The sequence below is a fragment of the Microtus oregoni genome, unplaced genomic scaffold (genome assembly GCF_018167655.1).
Source record: "Microtus oregoni isolate MIOR12 unplaced genomic scaffold, Mior012 000072F_ref0000427, whole genome shotgun sequence".
NCBI lineage: Eukaryota > Metazoa > Chordata > Mammalia > Rodentia > Cricetidae > Microtus > Microtus oregoni.
In genome coordinates, this window is record NW_024543979.1 from 5,203,208 (window position 1) to 5,229,167 (window position 25,960).

A 25,960-nucleotide genomic window follows, 5' to 3' on the forward strand; every position below is an offset into this window, starting at 1 on the left:
TAACTAGCAGCCTCCTTACTACAGTAGTCTGTGAGGCTAAGTAGGTTTTCCTAGGTCCTCACCTTATTAGCGTGAGCCTCTTTCTATGTTCTCACTTTAGGAATATTTGATCATGTATATTGATATGCCTAGAAATTTGCAATTGAAATTTCAGCTCACATTTTTTTTTGAACAAAAGAGATTTCACATTCTTCCAGCAATGTCTGAGTAGAGCACACTGATGTGGCAGAGGTTTAGCCCCATAGTTTGTTTTGTCCTAATTCCCAAAGCCTAAGCTTCTGGATCTCAAGGCACAGGGTTTAGAGCATGCCATTGTTCTGAGGATCCAGGTTCCCATGGTGTTGGAATGCTAATGTTTTTCCTAAGAATAACAGAACTTCTGGCAGCTTTGTTTAGCAAGTTTTGTTTTCCTGCCTTTTCTGGAGTTGGGAGGTTTTATGGCTTATGTCAGGAAGGAAGGTAGGAGGGCTTGGCTGGCTTCAGTGCTGCTGTCCCTTAACCCTGTCTGCTTTGGTTGTCATCAGAGCTCTTGACACAGCTGCTCCCACCCTGTCTGCTTTAAGGATGCTCCTGAGGGAGGCTTGCTTGAGCAGCTGGTCCCTCACAGGCAGGAGCTCACCACTCAATATGGCAGACATTAGAAAGGAAAACTGGCTGTGTTGACAGTAGTCTTTTAAACTGTTTCACATGCTCAGTTCACTAAAGGTCATGCTTTAAAGCAGACACTGATAACATGTGAAATGAGACATTCAAATTCCATTGTATTGTTTTTCCTTGGAAGTTTTAAGCTGCTTTACTACTGATTTGGTGTACTGAATTATGGTCCTTTTGAAATCCATGCCTTCCCAGAGGTTTACTTATTGTCTTTTTTAAAAAAAAATGTGTTTAGTATTGTGCGTCTACATGCCAGGATACCCTGGTAGAGCTGAGGGGACAAATTGTCCCCTCCACCTCTGCGTGGGTTCCAGAGACAGAGCTGGGTCACCAGGCTGGCACTGCTGGAGTCTTTAGATCACTTCTCCCCACTGAGCTATCTCACTATTCCTACCTATTCTTTTCTAATTGCTTCTTTTAAAAACTGTTTTTAGATGAAGGCTTTCCATTTTAGAAGAAGTGTTAAAAACATTCAAGCTCTTCACTGAAGAAGCCTGGGGACTTTCCTTTGAGAGAAACATGTTTGCAGCTGTCCCGGGTTGTGTAACTTCCCTAAGTTAGTGCCTTGGGTTTGCTGTGACTTGTTCTGTGCCAAGGACACTGGGGAGAGTTTAAAGGGAAAGAAAATGTGAAAACTACCCACAGTGAGAGGACTGCTCTCTCTGAGTCAGCAGAGTCACCCCGGCCTTCCTGTCCTCCAGCATCTTTGCTAAGTAAACAGGGATTTGAGTACTTTACTTTCAGTTTTATTTCTGCAGCACCATGTGATTTTTTTGCAGTCTCTCTCTCTCTCTGTGTGAGTGTGTATGTGTGTGTGTGTGTGTGTGAGAGAGAGAGAAAGAGAGAGTATGTGCGTGTGGTGTGTTAGCTTATAAAAAGAGCAGCATAGGAGCCAGAGGCAGGAAAGCAAAGGCAAGACAGAGGCAGATGAGAACTGTTCATGCATCTGTGGTGAGGACCAGATATATTTACTTTTTCTTCCTTTAAGAAGCAACCCAGTCTGGAAGCTGAAGTTAATTTCCATTTCCAAGAGGCAACTGAAGGACATTCTGGGGAGGCAGGTTTGTGTTTTCTCCTCTGCAGGGGTGTGACTGGCTTTAGGTGTAAGAAGCTCAGTTTCTTTCTTTTAACAAGAGACAGATTCTAAATGGTAGCCTGACACTCCAGTCCACCCTGACCTGGCAACTTCAGCTCAGGCCACTGACAAAAACTCTATGCTTTTTTTCATGCTATTGATTTTATTCTCATATATGAGAGCATATTGAAGAGAACCTATGACATCACCTGTTATCTAAATTTTCAGGATTCTGTACATTCTCCTTCCTCAACACAATATCCTCAGGCTCATCTGTGTTGCAGTGTGCAGTAGAATGTTATTCTTTTCTCTGGTAGAATAATAATCTATCTTGTGTGGGCCATCACACTCTGTAAATCTATATATTTGTAGATAATTTGTTGATGAGAGATTGGGTTAGTACTGTGATGATGGCTGCTGTGATCATTGGTGTTCAAATGTGTCCAAATCCTTATCTGTGTGTTGTATGTAGCTAAAGCAGAGTTCTTGGACCAAAGGTTACTATTCATCATATAAAAAGCCAAGACTGTGTTTTCTAAGATGTAGCATCATTCTCTGTTCTTAGCTGCAGTGCACAAATATCTAAGTGATCTGAATTCTGGTTCACATTTATTTGCTTTCGTTTTGTGTGGTAGCTGTCCTGGTGGGTACAAAGTGACATCTTCTGGTTTTGAGTGGCAGTTCCTCATTGTTTCTTAAAGCCTCATTATAATGCAGTCTGGGTTTGAAAGATTGTTGAGCAATTAAATCAAGTAGGTCTTAAAATAGCCTCATTCTTGTGTAAACTGCAAACACAAGCAAAATCAAGCAAGTGATTTCAAGTAAGTATGCATGTTTCCCAGAAGCAAGACTCAACCTCAGTAAAGTCTAAGAAGTCAAGTCACATGAGATCATGTGACTGTAGATGTTTACACCAGTCTCCAAATCAACAAGACAGAAATCTTGTAGCTAAAGTTTCTTAATTTTGTTCCCACGTTTTCCCAATAAAGCAGACTGACATGTTGCTGTGTTAGCATAGATACTTTATCTTTCAGTCTGCTACTTCCCAGTCTGTACCCTGCATTTTTTCAAATAATTTCTTTAAAATTTTAGCATTGTCTTGTACAGAGTGATTAGCAATGCTGAATGTTTTCTCATGTGCTTATAGCCATTCATAACCTGCTTTGGAGAAATAAGAGTCCAGTGTTCTGCCCATTTTGAAATTGAGTTGTAACTGTAGAGGTTTAAGATATTAATTTTTATTGCATATTTAATGTACAGTGCTTGACACATATTCTTGAATTGCCCTTTTATTATTTTTGTAAATCTGTGGTGCTCAAAAGTTCTTAATTTTACAAAGTAGATTTTTATCTATATTAACTCTGTTGAGATTTTGATATCAAATTAAGAAATAATCTGTCCTTACTATTCAAGTTAGGTAAAACAGAGACCAGGTTAGCCCCAGGCTAGCCTGTTGCAATTAAGGTCTCCTTTGCTTTCTGCAGATAGAATCTGTCAGGTGGAGGAGGGAAGGTAAACAGTCAAAAGTCATGTAAATACCCATGTATTTCACATTGATTATTAATTTGGAATCTTAGTGTTTGTGTAATTCATGGATGTGTTTCAAAGCTCCTATACATTTTCAGCCATTTTAAATTCACAGAGAGAACAAGTGCTTAGAACCCACTGCTCTGCCATTTTGCTGGGTCATTAAGGCTTTGCAAACTCACCTACCTTATTGGCAGGGTGCAGTAACCTGTAACCTGTAGGCTCTTACAGATTGTGGGATTCCCAAAGTAAGGCTTTCATTACAAGGTTTAGCATATTGACAGATTTTGTGAAGATAGCTGTTATTTGGTCTTTATTACATTTGGTCTTTCTTCATGCTGGCAGCCCATGTCTTACATAAATCTTCTTTAGAACTGTGGAAGAATGATAGAGAATGTCCTCTGTATCTGCTTGCTACCTTAGGAAATGTACAAATGTCATCAGTCCTAACTCACCTTGGGCTTGGGTAACACTGAGGTAAAGAATGGCTTTCTATTCTTCTTGCAGATTCTTTTAGCTTGGCAAGTTGCTATGGCCAGACCACAAATGATGGCTCCCATTTGTCTGGTGGAGAACCACAAGGACCAGCTGTCTGTGAACGAAGCAGCCATCGAGATTCTGGACAACATTTCCCAGCCAGTGGTAGTTGTGGCTATTGTTGGATTGTACCGTACAGGGGAGTCCTATCTGATGAATCGTCTGGCAGGACAGAATCATGGTGAGTGGCATGCTGGGTACTAGCCAAATGTCTGACTGTCTTTGTGCCATTATCTTAATTTTGATTCCCAATTAAAACAAAGGAAAGCCAAATTCCTTTCAACCCATCTACCCTCTCATGATAATCTGCATGAGTAATTACTGTTCGCCAATAATCGGTTCCTGCACTCTCTCTCATGAGTGCTTAATGTAAGAGGAGGTCTGCTTGTTCGTCTTGGCCACCCAGTACCGAAATAATCACACAAAAACTCTATTAATTAAATCACTGCTTGACCCATTAGCTCTAGCTTCTTATTGGCTAACTCATACATATTAATATAACCCATTTCTATTAATCTGTGTATTGCTATGTGGCTGTGGCTTTCCGGATAATGTTCCCAGTGTCTGTCTCAGGTAGAGGATCCATGGTTTTTCTCTGACTCTGTCCTTCTTTCTCCCATCATTCAGCCTATCTTTCCCTGCATACTTAAGTTCTGCCTTGCTTTAGGTCCAGAATAATTTCTTTATTCATTTACGGTAAACACAGCACATAGACAGGACTGCCACATCAGTTCAAGACAGGTCCTTTTCTGATTCCCTAAGCAATGATATCCTGTGCATCAATCTCTTGTCTCATACTTCAGGTTTTCTTTCTCAATAAAATATTTCTACCAGGGGAAAGTTGCTTTGAATACATAAGACTTTATACATCATGGGTTGGGCTGGGGAGATGATTTAGGCCACTCTTGAAGAGGACAGGATTTGGTGCCACTACTGTAGTAATGGGGCGGCAACGGGGCTGCGTTCCCAGCACCCCGGCCGCGTGGCCAGCTAGCTTATGCCCTGAAATAATTACACGGACACTGTATTCTTTTAAACACTGCTTGGCCCTTTAGCCCTAGCCCTTACTGGCTAATTCTGTTATCCCGATCAACCCATCTCTAATAATCGGTGAGCACCGGTCTTACCAGGAAAGGTTCAGCATGTCTAACCTGGCGGCTTGCTTCATGGCGTGTGTCTGCCCCGGAGCGGGGCATGGCATCTCTCTCAGGCGTCTGCTCCCGAGAGGAGAGCTGTGGAGTCTGACCTCACTTCCTTTTCCTCCCAGCATTTTGTTCTGTTTACTCCACCCACAGGGCCAAGCAGTTTCTTTATTGCTTAACCAATGAAATCAACAGATTGATATATGACACTCCCACATCACACTACCCATGTGGTGACTCAAAATTTTCTGTAACTCCAGCTCTGAGTGTTTGATGCCATTATTTGGCCTTTATGCATTTGGGGAATGTGCATGGTGCACTTATATATGTGCAGGCAAAATTCTGATATTTTTAAAATGCAATAATTGAATCTTAAAAATTATTTATTTATATGTAAACAAACCATTAAAAACATTTTAAAGGACTTTATATCCTTTTATGGCTGCACACTCCTTTTTGTTTTTGCTTTTCTTTAATAAATTTGAATATAAAAACTATTTTAACAATTTCCTTTTTCTAATTTCCTGTTTTTCTCTTCTTGATTGTCTCTGACATTGAACCTATACCATTTCCAAAAACTTGTAAAACATACCTCTCTTTTTGACTGTCTTGTTTTTTGGCCTGGCTCTAGCTATCTAGTATCAGCTGCTGTCAAACTACTGACAATTCCCTTGCCTCTGTCTCCTGCCTTCAGGGTTGGCAGGTGTGTACAACCATGACTGTCTCAAAAACACTGCAGCCACTAGAGCGCACCATGTTCTTTTGTTCGTGAATGCCTCTGTTTCCATTTGGAGCCCTTATGTGGCATCATTCTCTTATTAAATGCCTACTATAGATTGAAGTAGATGAGTTGTAAACTAATATATTTTTGAGGAAAGATAAAGCACCATTTTTAGTGTTGAGAGTCCCAATACTCCCAATTCTACTGCTTAGATCTGATTTTTGTGTTTATTGTTCTCTTTTTTTGCTTTTTCATGGCCAGGTCCAAAACACCAGAGAGAATATCAATGGAGAAAAACTTACCTCAACACAGTTTTAGAGATTTCACTCCCCAGTGATTGGGTTCATTGGTCCTGCAACTCTAGTGACATCACAGAGGCAGCTGCATGGAAGATAGGTAGCAGAGACTTGAGGAAAGGATTCAGATCAGTTCAGACTTCCAATATCTCTCCTCTTGCCTCTTTATCCTCTGTTGAAGGGAGGCCGATTGTTGGTTCCCATCTGCCCAGCCCTGAAATAATCACAGAGAAACCATATTATTTAAATCACTGCTTGGCCCATTAGCTTTATCTTCTTCTTTGCTAACTCTTACATCATAATCTAACTCATCTCTCTTAATCAGTGCATCACAATGAGGTTGTGACCTACCAGCAAAATTTCAGTGCATCTGTCTCTGGCCACAACTCCATGGCTTCTCCCTGACTCCAGCTTTCTTTCTTCTTCTTTCTTCCATTTTTGTTTTTCTCACCTACCTAAGTTCTGTCCTGCTATAGGTCTCAATCAGTTCTTTATTAACCAGTGGTATTCACAGCATACAGGGGGGAATTCCACATCACCTTTCTTTTTTCTATTTAATTAAAAAGAAGTGTTTTAACTTTAACATAGTCAAATTACATTTAGCAAGACAGGCATCTCAAGCAAGAATTATAGTTACAATATTTATATCAACTTTATCTTTTATCATAAATAAGGAAAACTATAACTATAGCTATAAATTCTTCAACTCCATCAAAGTCTCCAGAAGGATGTAATATTACCTAAGTAAACAGGAAATACATTATAAGCAACTTCTAAAACTCTAGGATTGACAGAAGCATCTCTTCCTGGACAGTTATTCAAAGTTCTTCTCTACATTTGGGCATCTATCTTCAGCCTACAGACTCATATTACACAGCAGACTTTTCCATGTAGCAGGAAATTTCAAAGACAGTTCTGCATATATTGGCAGTTTGTCAGTTACTTTCTTCTGTGTCCTGAAGAATGTCTGATAGACTCTCTCATAAACCATGAACCCTGAAGGACCATCTCACCCATTTCTCTGTGGGTCCTGCATGTCCAGTTCCTCAAGCAGTCCAGGCAAGAGCAGTTTCTTGTCCAAATGGCTAGCAAATTCCACCAGTAGCCTCTTTGATGCCCATCTTTTTCTTGAAGTAATTGGTGCTGTCAGGATCAAATGTGTTTCATTGTCATGAAAAGTCCTAAGTTCTTAAAACATTTAAAATGCCATATTCTGAATGTCTCTGAAAGATTTGTAATCTATCTGAAATATATCTCTACGTATCTAGAAAACCTAATTAATATGACTATAAGTTGATTATTATAAATGGCTATCTATTAACTTATATTTCTTAATTATGCATACACTATTAAGTGAGTTGCACAAACATAATACCTTAATCAGGAGCAATAATACACAACACATTATAACAAAATTGACCTTAAATTTGTATCAATACACCAAGACCCATACCAATGCAAATCTCTATAGCATATCTCCCTTTAAATATTAAAAAAAATATAAACAGTATTTGGGAATATGGGTTTAGTTCTTCTCCAAATTACTTTATGCTTTTTGTTGGTATAGTAATTTTGGAGGTGTTCACAGCAACTTTTTCAGGGTTCTTGATATATCAAACCATATTAGTCTTGAAGCTAACCACTAGTTCTCATCCTCTGTGGAAACAAAAAGAAGAACCCCTTTCCAAAGCAACATATCTTTAGACCCAAATTCTGAAGTCAAGATACCTTTATAATATACATGCTGGTTTACTTTAGCAGTCCATACAATAAAATGTCTCTCTGTACTTAGCTCCTTCACAGTCAAATAATTCAAAGAATAATACACATAATCCAGACTCTCTGTGTATTCTCCATCTTTATGTCACTTATTTTTTCTTTACTCCTTTTAATCTATGACTCTGTGTATTCTGTCTCTTTAAAGACTTTGTTTTATTATTTTATAACTCTCTGTACTCTTTTTCTTCTCTCTCCCAAGCTTGTGTATATTTTAAAAACACACCATGTTTCATTTAGAGGTCTTTTATGTCCGAATCTGTCATATTTTGTATTTGTAATTCTTTACTGTCCAGGAGCACTTCTTAAAATGTTAAGCACTTCTTAAAAACTTAAGCTGCATCATTTCTAGGAGAAACATGTCACTTCCTGCTTTCCCCACCCAGACCCAAATGGTGGGGCTGAGGTCTGTTAAGCGCGAGCCATGCTCACAGCCCCAATTTCAGGCACCCAGTAGGTCTAGGTTACCATTAAGCAAGTGGTAGCAGTCTGCTTTTAAACTCCATTTAAATGCTTGGTCTCTTGAAAGAGCCAGAGGTCATGCTGGAAGCATGGCCCAAAAAGCCGGCATTTCAAAGCTTCAGCTTTTCTGCTACTGCTGAATAAGGAAAACCTGTCTTAAAGGAGCTGCAGCATACTTCCAGCAAGCAAAGCTCATTCAGGAAAATAAATGCAGTTAAACTTTGGTGTTTTTTAGTGTCTAGAATTTCTTTTCAAGCCCTCTTAGGTTTTAAGTGGATTTTAATTGGCCTCATGGATGCCAATTTGTTGAAGAGAGGCTACTTGTTGGTTCCTGGCTGCTCAACCCCAAAGAAATCATACAGAAACCATATTATTTCAGTTTCTGCTTGACCCATTAGCTCTAGCTTCTTATTTGCTAACTCTTACATCTTAATTTAACCCATATCCATTAATATGTGCATCACCATGAGGTTGTGGCCTACCAGCAGCTTCAGCATGTCTGTCTCTGGCAGCCACTCCATGGCTTCTCCCTGACTCCCTTCCATCTAGTCTTCAACTCCCAAAACCTTCAAAATCCTTCAAAATGGTACTGGCTTTCATAAACTGAAATTTTAACACACAAGGCTTCTGGACACCAAAGATTTAGTACACAAGGCTTCCAGGCACTGATGTTTAGCACACAAGACCTTTATGCACTGATGTTTGAGGCTACCTGTGTAGGATGTTCACAAACCAACCCTTATTCCTCACCTCTTCCCTCAGGGTTCCCTCTGGGTTCCACTGTGCAGTCTAAAACCAAGGGCATCTGGATGTGGTGTGTGCCACACCCCACCAAGCCAAAGCACACTCTGGTCCTCCTGGACTCTGAGGGCCTGGGCGATGTGGAAAAGGTAGGATGAGGTTCATGCTGACCATTATGAGCCCTTGTTATCTAATGGATTAATCTATTCATGAATAGATTTAATAGTTCTACAGACTTAACTATGGTGAAATAAATACTGATTTATTTAGATTTCAAATTTAGATAAGTTTATATTTTTGTTGTTTCTCTTGTTTTTAAGACAGGGCTTCTCTGTGTAGCTTTGAAGCCTTTCCTAGAACTTTCTCTGTAGACCATGCTAGTCTCAAACTCACTGAGATTCCCCAGCTCATGGCTCCCAAGTGCTGTATTAAAGGCCTTCACCACTACTGCCCAATGATCAGAAGTATCACATTAGGTGGAATGTGCCTTTAGATTGAATAATTTGATTTAATCCAATAAAATTTATTTATTAGTTAATTTCCCGGATTCTAGGAATAGTAGTTAGATATTAGTGAACAAGATAAAAGTTTTTCCTCCCAAGAACCATCTTAGTTTCATTGAGGATTCTTCTTATGTGTATCTGATATCGTCCAGTACTTGGAAAGAAGCAGGATAGAGAGAAGAAAAGTAGTCACAGGGCAGACTCTGATCTCTGAACTCCAGAAGAAGAACTAGAGAGAGAACTTTAGAACTAACCTGTGTTGGGTCAAAGGTGAGGGAATCCATCTCTATTGCCTAGCCATCTGTTGTCTGAGGTTTTCTGTCCTGCCTGGTTTCTGACTTCCCACCAAATTTTATAGCTGTTTAGCCCCAAAGAAATAAGGTCTATATCAATGATAAACTGATTGGCCCATTAGCTCAGGCTTCTTATTAACTCTTATAACTTATATTATCCCTTTATTCTAGTTTATGTTAGCCACATGGCTCAGTACCTTTTTTTGTGGGGTAGGTCACATCTTGCTACTTCCATGGTTGGAACAGGACTGGGGAGGAATGGGCATCCTCCTTCCCAGAAATCTCCTGTTCTCATTGACCCACCTCTACTTCCTGTCTGGTTGTCCCACCTATATTTCCTGCCTGGCTACTGGCCAATCAGCATTTATTTAAAACATAATAGACAGAATATAGACAATTGTCCCACACCACCCATCACTGGAAGTCTTCCCTGGAGGCCTTTGTCATTCTAAGTACTGGCATAAGAGAGCTGTTACCAATCAGCTCTCACAGAGCTAGATGAACAAGGTCTTCCCTTCTGAAAGGTGAGCCAGGTGGCACAGTGTTACTTCTACTAGAAGTAGTTACATGGAAAGATGTTCCCATGAGAAGGTGAATGACATCACAGTAGAAGGAGTTTGTGAAAGAATGCTTTGATGAGAAGGTGGATGACATCACACTAGGTGCAGTTGGGTGGATGATGCTTTGATGAGAAGGAGGGTGACATCAGCAATCTCAGTTGATGAAGAATGGCTGACTCACCTTCTGAGATACCAAGGTACATTCTGGAAATGGGTTTAACTAATTAGGTTTACATTTTGTGAGTTATAATATTATTGTGTTTAGTGTATGTGTCTACCAATGGGTTTATTCTTGGTTAAGAAAAATAAGGTTTTATCAAGGACCATCCTCTGAAAAATCTCCAATAGGAGCAGATGGCCCAGAAGAGCCACATTTTAGAGAAACTTTGTTGTAGTTTTCTCCAAGTTCTATATCCAGAACAGCTTTAAGACTGCTGGTCAAGATGATTTAGCCTCACAGAATATTCTAGTCAGGACTTGACCATAATTCTAAATTTTATTTGGATCCCCATGAGATTATCAGCACCCCCAATCTGCAGGAAGTAGCCTAGAAAACAATTTCCATATTTCCAAAAATGGATTATGAATGTTTGTCATTGTTTAATGTGTTGGTTACAAGTTGTTATGGATAATGGTCAGAAAAAAAGGTTAATTAAAGGAGATTAGATTCAAGACCATTATATTGAGAAGAAAAAAAGAAAGGGTATAGATATAATCTTGTTTTGTAAAGAAAAAAAAAGCCAGATTTTTGACACTTGCCTTTAATCCCAGCCCTTGGGAGGGGAAGCAGAGGCAGCAGAACTCTGTGAGTTTGAGATCAGCCTGGTCTATAGAGCCAGTTCCAGGACTGGCTTAATAGCTAATGAGAAACCCTGTCTCAAAAATAAATAAATAAATAAATAAATAAGAAAAACAAGAAGGAAAAGTAGGGGGAAATAGGATTGGATAAAAGGGCAGATTATTGAATCTACTCTGGAAAGAAATAGGGAGTATATAGATATAATAAGGTATAAAGGTAGATTATTGAATCTTTTTCAAAAGCAGCTGCTAGCTTTAAATGTTTTACATTGGACTGAACTTTTGTATATGGTATAGAAATGTATATAAATACAAACTTGAAATTAATATTGTTAAATCATACTGTACATACATTTCAAATCTTGTTCAATGTATTGTACTTATGTAACTCATTTAACAATGTAAGGAAAATTTCTAGTCCTTGAAAATTATTACCAGCTATTTAGGATAATAAGGAAGTATAGGTTAGTAGTTAATCACCTAGTATAATCAAACTTGTAGTCTCATAAGGTATGTTTTCAAGATCAAATATATATATTTTTGATAGGTTATCTTCAAAGACTTCAGAGATCTATAGAATATGGCATTTAAGATGTTTTAATAACCTTGGTTCTTGTTTTTTTAATGACAATGAGACATGCCTCCTCATGGCAGCATCAATCTACTTCTGAGAAGATCATGGGCATCCAAAAAACCTCACGTGAACTTTCCTTTCTTTGAAGCAAAAGTAAGCCACTGGGCAAGAATGCCCCAGACAACTGCTGACAGTATTCTGTCCTAATTAGACAAGCAGGACACAAATTATTCTGCTTCACAGAAAAGTCTGTCAGATATTCTAGGCCTATAGGTCAAAGATTGATGTTACAACATTGCAGAGAAACCTTGAGTGACTGCCTAGTCATCCAGCTGTTTCTGTCATTACCCACATATTTGGAAGCCACTTGCTTACAGTTCCTGCTTACTCAGTTAATATTATTTCATTCTTGGTTCTCTGAGGAAGTTGAAGATTAGATTACTACATTTACAGTTTACGAGATGCAGAAAGCTAGTTATGATAGAAAGTAAATTAGATACAAGACTATGGACTCACCAAGGCAGGATAGATATGAAATATTTTCTCTGAATTTGTCAAATGCAGATGAACAAGACACTATTGATGTATTTATTGTCTGTATATTTGTAGTTATTGTACATGATTTTTCTCCTATTAGTTATATACTTCTTTTTATTATAGACAAAAATGGAAATGTAGTGGCACTTTGTTTGTATTTTAATAAATAAAGCTTGCTTGAAGACCTGAGAGTCAAACATCACCACTGGTCAACAGTATACACAGTACCTTTAACACACACCTTTAATCCCAGTTGCCTCACTCGTTTGCCATAGAACCTGGGCGGTGCACACCTTTAATCCCAGTCCTAGAGAGTATTATAAAATGGGAGGAGGCAGCTCTCAGACACAGTCTTATTTTGAGATCCTTGAAGGCAGGATTGCTGTTTTCAGACTGAGTTCAAGGTAAGAGCCAGTGGCTGTCTGCTTTGCTTTTCAGATTTTCAGGTTGAACCCCAACTTCTCAATCTGAAATTTATAAATGATTCTTTACTGTGCCCTCATGTATCTTCCAGGGGGACTCTAAGAATGACTCATGGATCTTTGCCCTGGCTGTGCTTCTGAGCAGCACCTTTGTCTACAACAGCATGGGCACCATCAACCACCAGGCCCTGGAGCAACTGCAGTATCCTTGCAGGACCTGAGACGCCATGTCTTAGTGAGTGTTCTGGAATGCATACAGCAGCACTGACCTGCCTTGTCACCGTGTGGCTTTTGTTGGGGCAAAGGAGACCCAGGGCAGCAAAAACTCTTTATTGTGATTTATTTTTAATAAGAAAATCATGAAAACATGAGTGTGAATTCACCTTTCTTTAACCCAGTGCCAGTTACGTCACAGAACTCACTGACCTGATCAGGGCAAAGTCTTCCCCAAATCCTGATGGAATCAAGAATTCCACAGAGTTTGTGAGTTTCTTCCCAGACTTCATCTGGACTGTTCGGGATTTCATGCTGGAGCTGGAGATAGATGGAGAGAGCGTCACGGAGGATGAGTACCTGGAGAATGCACTGAAGCTGATCCCAGGTAGAGGGAGGGATGGGGTGGGGGACTGGGAAGGGCTGGGATCTGCTGAGTTGCTCCCATCCTCAGGGGGGTCCTTCTGTATTTGCAGTGGGATGGAGGTCTGTAGAAATGCTGATTGTCATTGGCTGGTAATGCCTGGGAACTGGAGTTTGATTTCTTTTGAGAAAAGTAGAACCTGGAACACCACCAAATTATTCCAAATCATGTTCTTTACGGTTTGTACTTTAGCATCTAGAGTCTAAAGCATCTAACCTTCTCCAAGTCCAGACATCTGTCTTGTCTGTTTTGTGTCTGTTTTCCTTTAAGAAAGAGCTGGCTACATAATTCTTATTCATGAATTTGTCATACATAGCCCATCTCAAATACATTTCACAGAGTTATACATTGTTCTTCTTTTGCAGGAACAGAGGTTTTCAATGTCGAATTGGTTATGTTGTCCACAAAAAAGCTATGTTCTAAGTATAATGACAGATGTAATTTTTTGTCTATGCATCATAATTCATCACAAGATGCTACACGTCAGGATCAGTTATATTGTGATCTATAATCTATTTGCATGTATGTTATTAGCATGAATAATGTTACAAAGTGTGAAGCCCATGAAGCCTAGTGAAGAATACCAATTCTGATCTGCTCAGTGTTTTAATTTTTCTGTCTTTGATCTCTCAGAACATTAAAAACATAGTCGGTAGGAAAGCACTCTGTGAAACCAGTACTCACAGTCATAAAATTGGTTATGAAAAGGAAAGTATCCATTCCAGGACACCCCAAGACCAAACTCTCAGTACAAAGAAGAGACAAAGGGCAGGGGATGAGACAAACACAGGAGATAGAGGATGAGTGAGAAGGGGAAGAGAAGGGAGAGGGGACACAGATACTTGTTCCAGAATACAAAGGACTGCCTCTGGATAGAGAGGAAACAGATATGGCACAAAGACAAATGGCAGTTTATAAAATGAAAAAGGAAATTTCATGTAACGATGAGGTCTTAATTTTAATTTGGCATGTTAATTAGGTTCAACAAGGGGGCTTAGGGTTGTTGGCCTTAAATACTTCCAAAGAGGGACCTTGGTATTTGGTCTGAGGAGGATGAAATGGCATAATAAAGAAAATGACTATGGTAGTTAGCTTTGAGAATGTAATCTAAAGATCTTTAGCAAAGCAGAGGGAAAGGGGGAAATGGAAAGTCTGCCAGAACCATGCTCACCACACTCGAACTGTCCAGAGTCCCTTTACTATAATCTTTTATTATGGTTTATTTTATTTTATTATTTTTTTTCTGTTGCAGACAGTTTCTTTACTTATCTATATGCCCTCTGTTGAGGGTCGACATTCTTTATGATACTCTTTTTGTTTTTATCATATATGTATGATTGTACACATTGTCTTCAATTCATAAAATACTTATATGTTTTAAAATCATTTCACATTGAATTTCCTGTTTCCAATTTCATCACTAAAATTTAATATTTGTAAGAACCAGCATTAGCCTTATTCTACAGATGAAGAAACAATAACCAAAATAATGAAGATGAAATTATAACCTATCATAGTTAAATGTTAATGATTTAACTATTTTAACCTCTTTTATTTAATTGGCCAAGTTATAGTTAAATGATCTTTTTTGTTATGTACTCCAAAGTGAGATAGGGAGTATGGAGTATGGATACTATTTGTATAGTTAATAAATAAAAGTGAAGATAACAGTAAAAAAAAACATATATGGTTTACTAAGCCACAGTATGTTGAGGAATGTGTACTAAAAAATAATCCACTTTGAAGAGAATAAGAAAGTAAAATTGTAATATCAGTTTGGCAACTAGAATGTCCTTTCCAAATTTAAATTTAGACCTGATTCTGTATTATTTTTTTATTATTTTATTATTATTATTATTATTATTATTATTTTTATTGTTTATTTTAAAACCAGGAACCAAATGTAGCCCTTAGCTGTCCTAGTGTTCACTATGTAGCCCAAATTACACTGGCCTGGAATTGACAATTTCTTTTGCCTTTTCCTCCCATGTACTGGGAAAGTGTATGTTACCACCCAGCTTTCCTTTCCTTTCCTTTCCTTTCCTTTCCTTTCCTTTCCTTTCCTTTCCGTTCCTCTCCTCTCCTCTCCTCTCCTCTCCTCTCTTCTTCGCTCCTCTCCTTTCTTTTTTTCTTTCTTTCACACAATACACCCTGACATAGGCAAATGCATACACACAACACAAACGTCCACATGAGTGAAAGGGAGAAAAATCCTCAGTTCAGCAGTTTTGTAAAATACTGTTTTAATGTAGCACGTCTGATCTCGTATAGACTTATGTATCCTATATATTTTCATAGACACGTCTTCCTTCCCCAGTTGTGAAGAACACATATTTTCTATGAGTGTATACTTATCATTGACAAGAAATGAAGTCTTTAAAAGTCAAGGTAGTTTTCGTTTGCTATCCATGGCATCATTCTGAGAATTGCTAATGCTGCTATTACTGCTCTATTATCCTTTGTGGGTCTTCTTTTGAGTCCCTCATCTCCTTCTCTACAAAGCGGTGAATGGGTCAGAAATCACATTTAATCTTTTGTTGCTCAGTCAACAGGATCCACAACTAAAATGTGCTTGATGACATGTTCAGGTCTGTGGATATCAGCCGTAAGATCGTCCAGTGGGGTCAAATGTCTCCTCAATATTTCACCAGATGTCTACCAAGTACAAACTTGGTATACTTTTGATCTGTAAAGAAGTGCTGAATGTTTATGGTAGAGACCTGAGAGTGCAGAACACTTCACAGAGACAAGAGAGTCCATCATTTGTTCTATGCTCTAAGACTACCGCCATGGATTTGTGTTTCCCTTAACACTAGGTGACGATCCCAGAATCCAAGCATCCAATCTGCCCAGGGAGTGTATCAGACGTTTTTTTCCTAATCGGAAATGTTTTGTCTTTGACAAACCAGTGCGCAACAAAGCACTTTTACGCAAACTTGAGACTACCTCAGAAGATCAACTGGATCCCATGTTCCAGGAACAAACAAGGGCGTTTGTTTCTTTCATCTTCACCCATGCAAAGATCAAGATGCTCAGAGAGGGAATTAAGGTCAATGGGAATCGTGAGTGATATTTTTTAACACACTTCTGCATAGAATAGTATATGTTGAAATTAGTATGTTTATTTTTAAAATATTATCTATACAATGATAATATGTTTCTGCCCCTACTCTGAAAAACCTATATGGTTTATAATTGATTGTAGATTACAAATTCTTTAAAAATGCAGACTTCATCATTGGTATCTATAGCTCTAACACACCTATATGAATTTCGTAACTGATAATAAAATCTCAAGTGAAAAGGTATTTAATTAACTATAAAATCAGCATTTAAACTTCTTAGCTTGATATATTCTATTTTCAGAGTGGGGATGTTTTGAACATTAATTATTCTTTGAAATGACAATGTGAAATGTAATTTGGAAATTGAAATATTTCCAATATAAGTACTAGTGTTTAAACCATGTAAATCCAGTCTTTTAAGATTTAGCAATAAGTTTTTCCTCCTTATTTTATGCAATCTATTTTCCTTTAAATGCAAAATTTAAGATTTAAAGGCAAAATTATGTTTTTTATAGGTAATTGAATTTTTTAGGTAAAGATTGATATTAATTTTTAACTAGAACTAGAAAACCACCAAAGCAAAGAGACAATCCAAAAAAAGATGATGTCTGTTAGGGGTGTGTTTGTATGTGTTTATGAGTGTTCATGTGTAGTTGTGAGAGATTAAAAATGTAGTCTTAAAATTGAATCCCATTCACTTATAAGTTCAATTTATCCCTCCAACTCCTGGTTCGTGAAGGACTGGGGACTCTGGTGATAACCTACGTAGATATCATCAACAGTGGAGCTGTGCCTTGTCTGGATGATGCGGTGACAACTCTGGCCCAGCGTGAGAACTCAGCAGCTGTGCAGAAGGCAGCTGAGTACTACAGTGAGCAGATGGGCCAGCAACTGAGTATCCCCACAGACACGCTCCAGGAGCTGCTGGGTGTGCACACAGCCTGTGAGAAGGAAGCCATTGCTGTCTTCCTGGAGCACTCCTTCAAGGATGCAAACCAGCAATTCCAGAAGAAGCTGCTGGTAATGTTGGCATCATTATCTTTCATGACTCTGACCTTTCAAGGTTGTGGTGCTGCTGTGCCTTCATGACCCTGGGTGTGTGATTCATTCAAAGATGAGCACTCTGTGTGGTCATAGGGAACACAGTTGTGAAAGACTCAGGCCCCCTTCTCAAACTTTATGTGCTTTATATACAGAAATCTCTAATGAGCCGAATAATGAGTATGTAGTGGCCTAAATTTTTCATGCAGTTAATGTCTGTGAATTGCAGTTCAGCCTAGAACAACCTATAAGTCATCCCTGAACATGTTATATTCTTCTATACCTACAAAACAGTTTCTCACAATAGTCCCACTGCAGGCCACTGCTCTTCCATTGCTTCTTGTCATGTCATTGTGTCATTGAAGATAGAATTATAGGATGTGACCCCAATAGGAACCAGAGATTGTAGCATGCAGAACCATCATTTTTCAGAAAGTCCTGAGGACTAGGAACATCTGGAACATTTCCTGTGTCTTGAACAGATTTCTTAGAGTCTTAATTCAGGTTTTATCATTTCACATTCACTTGTGGTCTTATTACACTACAATAATTTCTTATGGGTAATAGGCTGACTCTTCTACAAAGGTTCTTGGAACTTTAACTCTTCTATTCCTTCAACATGTCAGATCTCTGTCCATTTCCCTTGTAGGAATTAATAGATGAGAAGAAAAGGATGTTCATGTTAAAGAATGAAGAAGCATCAGGTCAATGCTGCCAGGAAGAACTCAATCGGCTTTCAAAGGTTTTTATGGAAAATATATCAACATTTTTTGTTCCTGGAGGACACGGGCTCTACCTGGAAATGAGGGGGAAGATTGAGCATGACTATTGGCAGGTGCCCCGGAAAGGGGTGAAGGTGAGGAGCAGGGAGCATGGGAAAGGGGTGAGGAGTAGGGAGCATGGGAAAGAGGTGAGGAGTAGGGAGCATGGGGAAGGGGTGTGGAGTAGGGAGCATGGGAAAGAGTTGAGAAGTAGGGAACATGGGAAAGAGGTGAGGAGTGGGGAGCGTGGGGAAGAGGTGAGGAACAGGGAGCATGGGAAAGGGGTGAGGAGTGGGGAGCATGGGAAAGGGGTGAGGAGTGGGGAGCATGGGGAAGAGGTGAGGAGTGGGGAGCATGGGGAAGAGGTGAGAAGTAGGGAGCATGGAAGGGAGTGAGGAACAGGGAGCATGGGGAAGAGGTGAGAAGTAGGCAGCATGGGAAAGGGGTGAGGAGTAGAGAGCATGGATGCTCATAGTAGAGGAAAAATGATGTCATAAACAGAAGCATGATAGAAGGGGGGCTGCTTATTGGTTCCCGACCACCCAGCTAGCTGAGACCCAAAATAATCACAGAGAAAGCTGTATTAATGAAATCACTGCTTGGCCCATTAACTCTAGATTCTTTTTGGCTTTCTTATATTAATTTAACGCATTTCTATAAATCTATATATTGCCACATGGCTGTGGTTTACCAGCCAATGTTCCCAGAATCTGTCTCATGTGGTAGGGCATGACTTCTCTTAACTTTATTTTCCTCCTCTCATGCTATAGGCCAAGTCAGTTTTCTTTATTTACTAACCAATAAAATCAACACATAGACAGAAGGACCTCTCACAGCATTTCCCCTTTTTTGTTTAAACAAAAAGGAAGGCTTTAAATTTAACATAGTAAAATTACGTATAATAAAACAAGTATCAAAGAAGAATTACAGTTACAATGTTTATATCTATTTTATCTTTTATCATAATTAAGGAAACCATAGCTATAACCATCAATTCTTCAACTCCATCAAAGGCTCCAGAAGTATATAGTATTCCATAAGTAACCAGGAATTACATTGTAAGCTACTTCTCAAACTGTAGAATTTGCAGAGACATCTTGCTGCCTGGACAGTCACCCAAAGTTCTTTTGTACCATTGGGACATCCATATTCAGCCTTCAGGGCCATAATATCCAGCAGACTTTTCCACAAATCAGGAAATTTTAAAGACAGTTCCACCTATATTGGCAGTTTGTCAGTAGCTTTTTTCTGTGTCCTGCTGAATATCTGGCAGACTCTTTCATGAAGGAGGAATCCAGAAGGATGGTAACCCATTTAGGCAAGTCCAACAGTCATTTCTCTGTGGGTTGTGCATGTCCAGTTCATTAAGCAGTCCAGGCAAAATCAGTTTCTTGCCCAAATGGCTACCAAACTTCATAAGGAGACTCTTTGATGCCCATCTTCCTCTTGAAGTAACTGATGCTTCAGGAGCAGATGTGTCTCTGTCATGAAAAGTTCTAAATTCTTAATGCATTTTAAATGTCATATTCTGAAGGTCTTTGAAAGGTTTGAAGAATGCCTATCCATATGAAATTCATATCTTTTCATCTAGAAAATCAAAGTAACATGAGTACAAACTTGACTATTATAGATGATTATCTCTTAACCTATATTTCTTAATTATACATTACATTTCTAAATGAGCTGCACAAACACAATACCTTAACCAAGATCAAAAATAAATATACACAGTATAAAAAATTGTCCTTAAATTTGTATCAACAAACCAAGATCAATACCAATGCAAATCTCTATAGCATATCTCCCTTTAAATGTAAAAGAACATTTATGAACAATATTTGGGAATATGGGCATAGGTATGTCCAAACTTCATCCTATTGTTTATTCAGCAAAGTAATTTTAATAGGGGTGTTCATGGCAACCTTTAAGGGGGTCTTAGTCCATCAAACCACATTAGTCTGGAAGCAATTAACAGGTTCTCATCCTCTGTGGAAACAAAGGAACCTCTTTTCCAAAGCAACATATTGTTAGACCAAAATTCTGAAGTCAAGATCCATTTATAATATACATGCTGGTTCAGTTTAACAATCTCCAGAATAAATCAAATGTCTCTACGCAGCTAAAAATTCAAAGATAACACAATGATATACATAATCCAGACTCTGAATTTTCCATCTTTGTGTGCCTTATTTTACTCTATTACTTTTTCTAAAAGCTTAATATTTATTTTATTATTTTTACTTCTTTAATCTATGACTGTCTGCATTCTGTCTCTTTAAAGACTTTGTGTTTTTTTGGTTTTTATAAACTATTTACTTCTTTTTATAACTCTCTATACTATTTTCCTTCTCTCTCCCAAGTCTATATACTTTTGTCCAACACTGTGACTCATTTAGAGTTTCTTTCCATCTGGATTTGCCTTTACTACATATCTGTAATTCTTTACTGTCCAGGAGCACTTTTTTAAAATGCCAAGCACTTCTTAAAATTTATGCTGTGCCATTACTAGAATATAAACAGTACTTTCTCCTTGCCCCGTCTAGTACAGCTTGGGGGAGCCACTTGCTTGCACCGCTGAGCCCTGCAGACTGCCCCACTTCCAGGCACATAGCCAGTCCACATTGCCACCAAGCAAGATGCAGCAAGGTGCTCACAATCCCCAACCAAACAAATGCTCAGTGTCCCAGTTTCCTGAAAGAGTCAGAGTTCATGCTCACAAAAGGGAAGCTGCTTTTTTGAAATGGCACTTACTGTTGAATCAGTAAGACCTCTCTTAATGGAGTTGCAGCTTGACACCAGTAAACAGCAAGAAGCTGTGTTAAACTCTATATTTTTGTGTCTAAAATTCCTTTTCAAGCTTTCTCAGGTTTTTAAGTGGATTTTAGTTGGCCATGTTGGCACCGATTTGGTGGATTAGCCAGTCACCCGGCTAGCTTAGACCAAAATAATCACTCAGAAAACTGTATTAATTAAATCACTGCTTGTCCCATTAGCTCTAACTTCTTTTTAACTAATCTCTTACATATTAATTTAACCCATTTCAAGTAATCTGTGCATCACCATTAATTTGTGGCCTACCATCAAAGTTTCAGCACATCTGTCTCTGGTGGCTCCATGGCTTCTCTCTGACTCCACCCTCTTTCTCTCAGCATACAGCCTAGCTTTCCCTGCCTACCTAAATTCTGCCTTGCTATAGGTCCAAAGCAGTTTATTTATTAATTAATGATAATCACAGCACACAGAGGGGGCTCCCACATCATCTCCCCTTTTCTGCATAAGTGGAATAAGAAAACACAAGCATAGCATGGCATCTCTAGCTTCATGTTGGTGTTTGTGGCCAACATTTGCAATCAAGCAAATCCTTTACCCTCAAGCCCTATCACCGGAACTATTCTTGACTGAAATGGCCACTATTTATTGTTAGTTCTGAGAAATATTCACATAAAATTCTCAGTAACAACGTTTTTCAAGTTTGTCAGGATGGTCTACTTATGGGTTACTAGTAAATGTAAGAACACAGCTAACATATTACTCTGTTGTTGTCAACAACACCATGGTGAGTTTTTTCCTCAGACCTTTATTTATCTAAAAGATTTTGGGTGATGCCCTGCATTACTATGAGAGTTTACACATATGTACCTTGAATTCCAAGCAGGTGGAGGGACTTGACTATGAATACAGTCAGCAAGTGCAGAAGGAAGTCAAGCCCTCATAATTATGTAGCCTTTTACATGGGGATACAATATTTGAAAGCATCATAGATTGCATTGAGCACATGTGCATGTGATGTGAACAGGCTGGACCTCGGAGCAGGAGGTAACAGCTGGCTCTAGTGAAGATGACTGGGGAAGCCAAGGACCCAGAAGTATCTATTGCCAGTGAAGAGCAGGGGCAGTCTGCAGGCTTCACCATAGCATTTTAACAGTGAGGCACAGTGGAGACCATGTTAACTCACATAGATTCTCTCCCAGGATCTCTCAAAGTCTTTGCTCCTTCTTGGTCTTGCAGGCAAGTGAAGTCTTCCAGAGATTTCTGCAGTCACAGGCCACCATTGAGAATTCCGTCCTGAAGGCAGATACAGCCTTAACTGCTGGGGAGGAAGTCATTGCAGGTACAGGGGCATGTCTCTTGGCTTTCAGCAGGGGTTAGATTCCCACAAGGCTTCCTGATAGAGGCCACAGTAAACCCATTCCCAGATTAGCAGCTTTCTACCCTTCTGTGGAAGCTCACTCTGAGAGCACAGGAAGTCCAGTCTGTGTTTCAGCCACATGGGCAGGGTCGCCTCCATTCCCTCTGGAAACACTCTCTCCATTGTGTGGACCAGTTTGGAGTCTGTGGTTTCCTTTAAGATCTGCATTGCTCTCTGGGTTCTGGAATGTAGACATTTTACTTGACCCATCACTTTCTTCCTCTGATTCATCCTCAACCTCCCATCACTTTCTTCCCCCTACCCATCCTGAATCTCCCATCACTTTCTTCCCTCCCTGAATTTTCCTGGGGCAGAGGAGCAGGCACAGAAGGAGGCAGCTGAGAAGGAACAGGAGCTGCTAAGACAGAAGCAGGAGGAGCAACAGCAACTGATAGAGGCTCAAGAAAGAAGTCACAAGGAAAACCATGAGCAACTGAGAATTAAGCTGATACATGAAAGCGATCAGCTCATTGAAGACCTTAAAGTAATTCTGGAGAATCAGCTGCAGGTAGGACTCTTCCTCCCCCTGGTGGTTGTCATACCCGAGGTAGCAGGAGAAATTATGTAGCCTGCTAATAAGTGGAAGTACCTCCAAAAGGTTGTTGCTGAGGAGGTTTTCCCTCAGGCTTTCAGTTGCTCCTTTAGGGTTTTAATGATTGTAATATTTTGATACACTAATTCAGGATATTTAAAAACACCCTCATTGGTACTCACTGAACAAACTCCCATCCAGGCAGCTTAATAAGGACAGCAATGGGCCTGGGTTAACAAGGCCCATATTATGAGCACCTGACACCAACCCTCTCAATCTGAGAATGACCTATGCTGACATAAAACTGAAAGAAATATCCAGACTTTAAAGAGCAGACAATTGGCAGCTTCTGCAGGTCCTGTAGCTGTCTCCAGAGTGGACAGCTGCTTGAACTAGCACATGGCAGGAGAATGATTCTCTCATTGCCCAACTTCAAGCAAAATGGTAGCATACTTCTGAAACAACTGATTGGCTGCCACTGTCTGTATATGTTGTTGCCACACTGTTTTAGGGGATTGAGCTCAGCACAATCTGACCAGTTGCTTTTCAGTGGGCATGAGTGTAGGAACGTCTTCACACCTCTGCCAGCATTATAGCCAAACAGACATGATTGATCAATCCCAGTGAAGTTGCACTATCCTTCCTCACACTATGTAGGTCTAATTCAGATGATCTTCTTCATGGAAAGGGAAATCACATAGAGGGTACACTAAGGACCACTTGCTGAAGATTTGAAATTATAACTCATGCAATGTTGGAATTTCACAATATTTACTTCCCTCTTGTGTTCACTGTTTTAGCATCAAAAGAATTGGCTTGAAGAAGGATTTAAGAAGAAATCTGAGGAAATGTGTGGAGAAATACAGCGGTTGAAATCTGACATTGAGGAAATGGAAAGAACAGCAGCTCCATTATGTACACTATTATAAATTAATTTGCTACAGTGATTTGTTCTCCTATTTTATTTCTTGTATAGGCTGTACAATGCATTATTCCACTATTTAAATAAAATTTATTCTTCTGATGCAATAATAGACTGTGAATATATACTCAGTCTTTTTATGAAGCTTCATATTTTCATTTTTGTTTCATGAATATCAACAAAAATAGTGCTAGTTAGAGGACATCTGTGCCTGGCTCAAATTAGATAGACCATATACATATTTGCACAGACAATGGTTTTTTTAGGACAAATTTTTGTTTGTTTGTTTTGTTTTTCAAGACAGGGTTTCTCTATAGCTTTGGAGCTTGTCTTGTAGACCATGCTGGCCTCAAACTCACAGAGATTTGCCTGTAGGGCACAATTTTTTAAAGCATTCCTGTGGAAGCTATGTGATTAGTCATTGTACACTGTCACAGTTACTGTTGGTCAACTTGACTGGATATAGTATCACCCAGGACACAAGCTCTTCTGCACCCTATGATGACCATCTCTCCTAGGATGGCTTGTGGGGGGTCATCTCAGGTTACTATGGTAGAAAACCCACTCCAAGTGTGTGCAACACCATTCCTGTGGACTGGGGACCTAGCTAAAATGTGAAAGCAAGCTGGGCACTAATGTCCATCATTTGTGGCTTCCTGATTGTGGATGCCAGATGGTCAGCCAACCTCCACTTCTTTCTGCATGCCTTCTCTACCATGTTAAGTTGCTGCAAATAGCGCAAGCCCCTTGGTCCTTCCCGGCCGGCTAGCTTAACCCAAAATAATTACATGGAAACTGTATTCAGTTAAACACTGCCTGGCCCATTATATCTAGCTTCTTCTTGGCTAACTCTCACATCTTGCTTTAACCCATCTCTAGTAATCTGTGTATCACCACGGGGTCGTGGCTTACTGGGAAGATTCTAACCTATATCCATCTCAGGCCGGGGAATCATGGCGTCTGCTTGACTCTGCTTCTTTCTCCCAGCATTCTGTTTGGTCTACTCCACCTATTTAAATTCTGCCCTATCAAAAAGCCAAGGCAGTTTTTTTTGTTAACCAATGAAAATAATACATAGATAGATGACCCTCCTACACCACTAATTGCATCATCTGGAACCATGAAAGAGAACAAAAATTTTCTTAGGTTGCTTTTTTTGTGGCATTTTGTCTCAGCAAGAGAAAATATCATTGCTGATAAATCTGGAAACTACTTATGTATCATTGAATAATATTGATAACAAATTTTAATATGTTTTGAACCTGGAGTACTATATAGTCAAGAAAGAAAAGTCAGTTTAACTTCCTGTATACTAATGTAAATTGAGTTTAAAGCTATCTTAGAAAATAATGTGAAAATACGACATAATAGTGTAATTGTTATTAAAAATGCTACTATCCCAGGCAAATGCACAGGATCACAGATGAAGTGCCTCTGTAAGATTAATAAAAATGATCTTTTCTCTTTATCTAGGGAAAAAAATTGGAATCAGAAGTTGAAGGAACACATGCATTTTATTATGTACTCAGTCATAGGATTCATGAACAATACTGGGAAAACATGAGACATTTGTATTTTAAAATAGTGACAATAAGTTAAAATTCACTATTACATGATGACATTTTGCTTTCTGGAAATGAAAGATCTCAGAAGATGAGGATCTGAATGGCAGGAAGCATAACATTTAGATCTTTATGCAGTTTATTTCCTGTGGCTTTAAAAAAGAATAATTGTAATAACATATTTTATGTAACCCAAATATATCAAAATATTTTTTCCACATGCAGTCAGGATAATTTATGCATGCCACTTAAACATTATATTTACTTGTTTGCAAACTAAGAGGGAAGCTGTATTCTAAGAGAAATGATAGTATAGAGTATAAAAGAATACATGGATAAAGTGAGAGGTAGGCTGTTCAGCAATGGCTCTTTGGTCAAGAATGCACACTGCCATTCAGAGAAGCTCAGTTCACAGTATCTGCATGGCTCCAGGGGACCTGACTTCCTTTTCTGGTCCCCAAGGACACAAGTAATCCCATCACATTACCCTGACTCCCACATAAACATACTTAAAATAATTTTTAAAGAAATATACTGTCAAGATTGACAATGGACCATATGACTGGGAACACTCAAGGACCCTTTCTTATTGCATGTATGAATGCAATGTATTTATGTTATGTCTACTCCCCC

The 25,960-nt window shown here is 39.0% G+C and overlaps 1 protein-coding gene across 1 annotated transcript; it reads left to right on the forward strand.

The window, feature by feature from the left end:
• Window positions 1–1,584: 1,584 nt before the first annotated feature.
• Window positions 1,585–23,772, forward strand: LOC121440936 (guanylate-binding protein 6-like). The gene is made up of 11 exons (XM_041641974.1): window positions 1,585–1,715; window positions 3,764–3,974; window positions 8,953–9,080; window positions 12,711–12,820; window positions 13,023–13,219; window positions 16,072–16,317; window positions 17,060–17,340; window positions 18,011–18,217; window positions 22,131–22,233; window positions 22,626–22,819; window positions 23,644–23,772. The coding sequence occupies exons 2-11, from the start codon at window positions 3,788–3,790 to the stop codon at window positions 23,770–23,772; spliced, it is 1,782 nt and encodes a 593-aa protein (XP_041497908.1). The 5' UTR covers window positions 1,585–1,715; window positions 3,764–3,787.
• Window positions 23,773–25,960: the final 2,188 nt, after the last annotated feature.

Excerpts from the sequence above, each read along its gene's own strand:
- LOC121440936 (XM_041641974.1), top strand. The coding sequence starts at position 3,788 with ATGGCCAGACCACAAATGATGGCTCCCATTTGTCTGGTGGAGAACCAC. Across the intron at positions 18,218-22,130 it reads TGCCCCGGAAAGGGGTGAAG|GCAAGTGAAGTCTTCCAGAG; the intron begins GTGAGGAGCAGG and ends TTGGTCTTGCAG. Across the intron at positions 22,234-22,625 it reads TGGGGAGGAAGTCATTGCAG|AGGAGCAGGCACAGAAGGAG; the intron begins GTACAGGGGCAT and ends TTCCTGGGGCAG.